The sequence below is a fragment of the Propithecus coquereli genome, unplaced genomic scaffold, assembly GCF_000956105.1.
Source record: "Propithecus coquereli isolate 6110/MARCELLA unplaced genomic scaffold, Pcoq_1.0 Scaffold88, whole genome shotgun sequence".
Classification (NCBI taxonomy): Eukaryota; Metazoa; Chordata; class Mammalia; order Primates; family Indriidae; genus Propithecus; species Propithecus coquereli.
The window spans coordinates 9,498,742-9,505,141 of record NW_012155062.1 but is presented as its reverse complement, the minus strand read 5'-3'; the positions used below and the strand labels follow the sequence as shown (position 1 = coordinate 9,505,141).

Below are 6,400 nucleotides of genomic sequence, written 5' to 3'. Positions count from 1 at the left end.
GTATAAAATAAAAAATAAATAAAAGCTGTCAAGAAGCCTCTGAGGTGTTGGAATCAGTTGCAGAATGAGAGGCCAACTAGACAGAATCTAGAAAAACTAAAAATAAGCCATCTGGAAAAAGAAAAATTACAGAAAGAATGATTATTTTCAGCAAGGGCAAAAGCAGACATGAGGGAGTAGGAAAAAGGCAAAACGAAGGAGATGAACAAATGAAAGCATAATGAAAAACTGGAAGATATGAGATTACAGACACATCAACCCACTCCAGAACCAAGACATTCTAGAAAGCATGGTCAGTTCACAGATGGCCAGCCCCTGCCAAATTGGGAGAGAAATAAATAGTAATTTCTTTCTTTTCTTCACAGCCACTGCCTCTGCTCCCTCCACTATCTCCCTTCCACGTTATCCAATGCATCCTGTTTTGGCATTTCACTCAAACCTAATTTTATAGAATAGCTTCCCATATTCCAAACTTACTAACTGATTTATATTCCACTGAAATTCCCAGGTACTAAGATAAACGATTTCAACTTAATACTTTTTAAGTGTAAGAGAGAGGTGGCAATAATAACCAATTCTTAAAATTCTACCCCCATTATTTTATTTGATGGAAAAGTTATGTAGCTGAAAGAACATTCTAACTTCTGTAGAGACCAGTGGTTTTTAATCTTTTGGGGGCTAAGGTTCCCACCAAGACTCTCATGAAGGCTCTAAACTAGCTTTAAAAAAAATATATAAAGTCATGTCAATTTCAGGAGGCATTATAGAAACCCTCAGTAAGGTTGTTTTAGACTCTATCACCACATTCTTATTTATGACTATGCCAGCAGTTTGAAATTAAAATCTGTATGTAGGTATCTATTCCTCTTCTCTGGAGGAATAGGCTGGTGTAACCTATCTCACTGTTCCAAAGAGAAACTAAAACAGACCCATTGACAAAGTCCTGCCCAGCTACCTGACCACAGACAACAATCTTTAATATCAGCACGTCTCAATATCCACAGGGTTGTTGTGAGCACAAAATAAGATAACCTAGGCCTACTTATGGTAAAAGACACAATTATGTTGTTTTTATAATCATGACTATCTATGAGTTTCCTTTTATATTTAATTCCTTTTATTTTTTTTATTTTTTTTGAGCCAGAGTCTCACTCTGTTGCCCGGTCTAGAGTACCGTGGCGCCATCCTAGCTCACAGCAACCTCAAACTCCTGGGCTCAAGCAATCCTACTGCCTCAGCCTCCAGAGTAGCTGGGACATGCGCCACCATGCCCAGCTAATTTTTTCTATGTATTTTTACTTGTCCAGCTAATTTCTATTTTTTTTTTTTTTTTCTTTTTAGTAGAGACGGCGTCTCACTCTAGCTCAAGCTGCTTTCTAACTCCTGAGCTCAAAATGATCCTCCTGCCTCGGCCTCCCAGAGTGCTAGGACTACAGGCGTGAGCCACCGCGCCCGGCCTATATTTAATTCCTTTTAGATCTTCATTCTTACAGGCCCCTTCCCCAGAACAGACCTTGAAAAAATGCCCTTTTAACATCAACAAGAAAAATAATGAATTGCAGCTAACATATACTTAGGGCTTACTATGTGTCAAGCGCTGCCCTGAATGTTTAACATGGATCATTCTACCAAACTCCATCAATGTTACAACTCGATTTTATTGATGAAAAGTCTAACTTGCCTCAAATCCTGCTTTATAAACGCCAGAGTTGTGCTTATTCAACCTCTGGCAAACTGACTCAAAATCCTGTACACATTTACCCTTAACAGCTTTTCCGTCACTCTCTACATCCAACTGCTAAAATCTTGTTGATCCAAAACACATCTAGCACATTATTTTACCTTTAAAGAGGAAAAACGCCCTAAGATCACGTTGTGAAAAAGGTTAAAAATTCTAAGCCATAGTAAACAACTGTCTGTAAGAAATTAAGAATTTCCGACATTCCGGTTTTTCGTTTTTGGTTTTTTTTTTTTTTTCAGGCAAATAAAAGCAGCTTCCAAAGAGTTGTGGGAGTGAAAGAGAGGAGTATGAGCAGTGGAGCTGAACCCTTATAAAGGCCCAGCAACAAACGCCTCAAAACAATAAGAGTTCCCATGTCATTTGCGCTGTCAGGCCACTGCAAATGTGGCTATCCCTGCCTGGATGCGTACGATATCACCCGTCACAGCGGCAAAAGCCCTCCCCGGGGCTGCCTCAGTCCCGGCTGGGTTCCACCAAGCCGAGGAGCTGCGACCTCCGCCGCAGCAGTAACAGTCTGGGAGACGCGAAAAACCCTGCCGGACACGGTACCCGGGGCGCCCACCGCAGGCTAGTAGGCGTCCAAGCCCCGGGGACTAGGCCATGCAGGCCTGACGCGGCGCGCGAGCCGCCAAGAAAACCCGCGCCAGGGTGGGCCCGCGAATGAAGACAGTCGAGAGTAGGCCAGGAGGAAGAGGAAGCGCCCGCCCCAACGGCCGCCCACATGTCGCGTTCCCCCCACCCCTCCCCCGCCCGCTGGCGAGCGCCACGCTGCCCACGGACCGCGCGAGCCGGCCGGCGCCTCAACGGAACGCGCCAAGGAGCAGCGGCCATCGGGAGCCATGACACCGGCGCCGAGCAAGGCCGCGGCCGGGCCAGGGCGAGGCCACCGGTCTCGCCGGGACCTGCTCACCTCTCGAGGCGACGGGGCGGAGCCCTGCACCGAAGCGATGTACCGCTCCACGTCGGCCTTGCTGCGCCTCATCGCGCCGCCGACCTGGCTCCACTGGAGCCGGAGGCCAGCGGTCGGCCCCGCAGCAGTCGCCGTGTCTAAGAGCAAAGCGCCCGAAAGCCCGTGACGCAGCGCCGTCGCGGGCGAAGGCGGCCTCACGACTTACTTGCGTATTGCGTCAGCACTGTGCGCCACGCTGGCGACGGCGGCGCTCTCTCCGCGCACAGAATGACCAGTCGGCCCCGCCCTGTGCGCCGTCCTTCCAGGCCCTGGTCAGATTTCCGCCGCCAGCGCCCACAGCATAGCGTGAGGCGGGAAAAGAAATGTTCAGGTCTAGGAGACATTTTACCTGCTGGGTTCTTAAGCGTTTTGGTTGTTTGTTCTTAATTATCATTGCGCACTACTGTGGAAAGATAAGACACTAAAGCCAATTTGGTGAGCGTGTAAATTAGAACAATGTTTTGGAGATGATGGGTTAAATGTGTCGGACGCGTGTGAATACCAAGTATTTTAACATGTATGCTTTTAAAAAGAACATAAAATAATTTATAATATTTTTAAAGTGCATAATTAAAAGGTGGGCCATAAATACTGTTGTAGACGATTACAGTTTTTAAAATACAGTCATCCCTTGGTATACGCGCGGGGATTGGTTCTAGGACCACCTGCGTATATCAAGATCCGCGCTTTTTCAAGTCCCACAGTCAGCCCTGTGGTATATGGGAGACCGCGACTGCTGTATTGTCTATCCGCTAAGTGGGCTCGTGCTGTTCAAACCCTTGTTGTTCAAAGGTCAACTGCATATATAGAAATAGTCCCTCAAATCTATGTGTATTTCAATAGCAGAAGAACAGGACATACCGAAATGTCAACAGTAATCATCTCAAGATTTTGAGTCATCTGTATTTTTCAAATCTTCAAAAATGTTCACTTTAAGAATTTTAATTTTAAAATCTTATTTTAAAACAAGGCTTACAGATTGTTTTTAATCGTGAGGACGTTTTAGTTTTAAAAAGAACACATTTGTGCATACAGTAGAGTCTTAATTATGTGGGAATATATCAAATATGTGGAAATTTTTTACTGGAAATTGGGATGTTTTGGGTTGAGTAATTTTTGTCGTTTTTGTTTTTTCTATATTTTCTAAATTTTCTATAATGAACAAATATATTGCCTTTATAAAGAAGGAAAAACAGCATTTTGTTTTATTTCAATCCTATCAAATGTGAATTAAAAAAAGGAAAATATGGTTCTAAGGTTACCAGTGTGACTGACGTACATTAACAGAAATTACATATAAAGGAAATATGGTTTGGGGTGGAAGACTGTATTTTAGGGAGTTGATTTATTTCACTTTAGTCAGGTAGAGATGGCCTGGTAGGTAGATGAAGTGATGGCACAAAGATCCCTGATGGACTTGGAAGTCATGAACCTCAAGTGATAGGTGAAACCTTGAGTTTGCCTTGGAAAAGTGTGTTAATAACAATACCCATAGCTAGCAAGTAAGCACCTCCTGTGTTCCAAGCTCTTTTCTTAGCACTTCACTTGTTATTAACTTAATTCTCCCAACAACTTTGTGAGAGTACTATTTTTGTTTGTTTCTTTGTTTGTTTGAGACAATGTCTCACTCTTGCTCTGGTAGAGTACAGTGCAGTGGCATTGTAGCTCACTGCAACCTCAAAGTCCTGGGCTCAAGCAATCCTAATGTCAGGAAGCTTTCTTCCTGTTTTTGTCTAGTAGTTGTACAGTTTCAGGTCTTAAATACAAGTTTACAATTCATTTTGAGTTGATTTATGTTATGGTATGAGATGAGGGTCCAATTTAGTCCTGCATGTGGATATCCAGTTTTCCCAAAACCTCTTATCAAAGAGATTGCCCTTTCCCCATTGTGTGTTCTTAATACCTTTTTCAAAAATCATTTGACTGTGTAAATGTGTGGATTTATTTCTAGGCTCTAAATTCTGTTCCTTTGGTTTATATATCTATTTTTTGTATGTATTTTTATGTAAGTATCATACTGTTTTGATTACTACAGCTTTGTAAAATAGTTTGAAACTGGGCAGTGTAATGCCTTTCAACTTCATTCTTTTTGCTCAAAATTGCTTTGGTTATTCAAAGTCTTTTGTAGTTCTATACAAATTTTAGGATTTTTTCTCTTTCTGTGAAAAACGTCATTGGAATTCTGATAGGAATTGTATTGAATGTGTAGATTGCTGTGGGTAGTGTGGACATTTTAACAATAGTAATTCTTCCAATCCATGAACACAGGATATTTTTCCATTTATTTGTATCTTCTTCCATTTCTTTCATCAATGTTTTATAGTTTTCAGTGTACAGATCTTTCACATCCTTGGTAAAATTTCTTTCTTTTTTTTTTTTTTTTTGGTTCTACTACAAATGGGACTGTTTTCTCCATTTCTTTTTCAGATAGTTCATTGTTAGTGTATAGAAACACTACTGATTTTTGTTTGTTGATTTCTTATTCTGCAACTTTACTGAATTTGTTTATTCTAACCATTTTTTGGTGGAGTCAAAGTACATTTATTAAGCTTCAAAACCTCATTTTTCACCAAAAGGAAGGATGAGTATGTCCTAGACTTTAAAAGTATGCACTCTTTTCTACTTGATGTCCACTATAACCCTTCTTTTCCCAGCATAGACCAGTTCCATTCAAACCTATTCTCACAAGCAAATTACCCTTCCCCCAAATCACACACTTGACCATAATGTTCTCTGCAAAGAATTTTTTTAGCAGCAGGATAAATTCCACTCTATCAGCTTCATCACGCATGTTGATGTGAGGCAGATTCAATTTGAGTTAGAGTTCAATCCATAGAAATAACTAGGTTGTGACGTTTTTTCATCAGCAGCATTTTTATTTGATTAATCTTCTGAGTCCTCTGAATGAATCCAACTAATAAGCACCCAACTTTGATGCTACTCAAACTTAAGAGATTTTTTCATCTCCTCAAATACCTCTGTCCTCTGTTGCTGATTATCATCCATTGCAGATACATTATCTTTCACATGGCATATGATACTTTTTTCTTCAGAATCATTCATACTGTCAATCCATCCCATCATTTTCTCAGTGCTCCCACTTTGTGTGATTCTATAGTAATCCTAAACTATTGCTTACTACCTAGGACTTTGAACATTCTCATGGCTTCTGAACTTAGTATACATAATGAGGTTAAAAATGCTGAAACAAGAGGAATCGTCATGACTGCACATTATTGCTGACACCATCTTTTGTTCTTGGGCATAATTGTTTTCACTTTTAAACTTTTGCTTTAATTGCATCTCTGAAAATATAAGAGAAGCTGCTATACATGGTTGCTCTTCATATCCATACAACCTAAACTGCCTTTCATATGCAGAAATGGATATTTCATCCATCAACTGAGGAAATATTTGGAGCTATCATATAACACAACGCTGCCTAGAAGCATATGAGGCAGAGCTTGTACAAATCACAGATATACATGTATATATATTTCCTACTTTGTGATTGGTGCATATGTATCTATATACACATATATGCATTTGTATGTATATAACTGTGTATATGTATATATGTGTATTTGTGTATATATGGGACTCAAATTCCCTATATCAATGCTGTCTGATGAAATACAATGTGACACAACATGTAATTTTAAATTTTCTAGTAGTTACCTTTTAAAAAGTAAAAAGAAACAGGAAAAATT

At 40.5% G+C, this 6,400-nt stretch overlaps 1 protein-coding gene across 1 annotated transcript in view; it reads right to left on the bottom strand.

The window, feature by feature from the left end:
- RANBP2 (RAN binding protein 2) overlaps positions 1-2,835 on the bottom strand; it is a 68,870-nt gene extending 66,035 nt beyond the window's left edge. The window contains exon 1 of the mRNA XM_012664264.1: positions 2,652-2,835. Coding sequence (XP_012519718.1) covers positions 2,652-2,723 — 72 coding nt within the window. The 5' untranslated portion in view covers positions 2,724-2,835. The remainder of the gene's footprint in view (positions 1-2,651) is intronic.
- Positions 2,836-6,400: the final 3,565 nt, after the last annotated feature.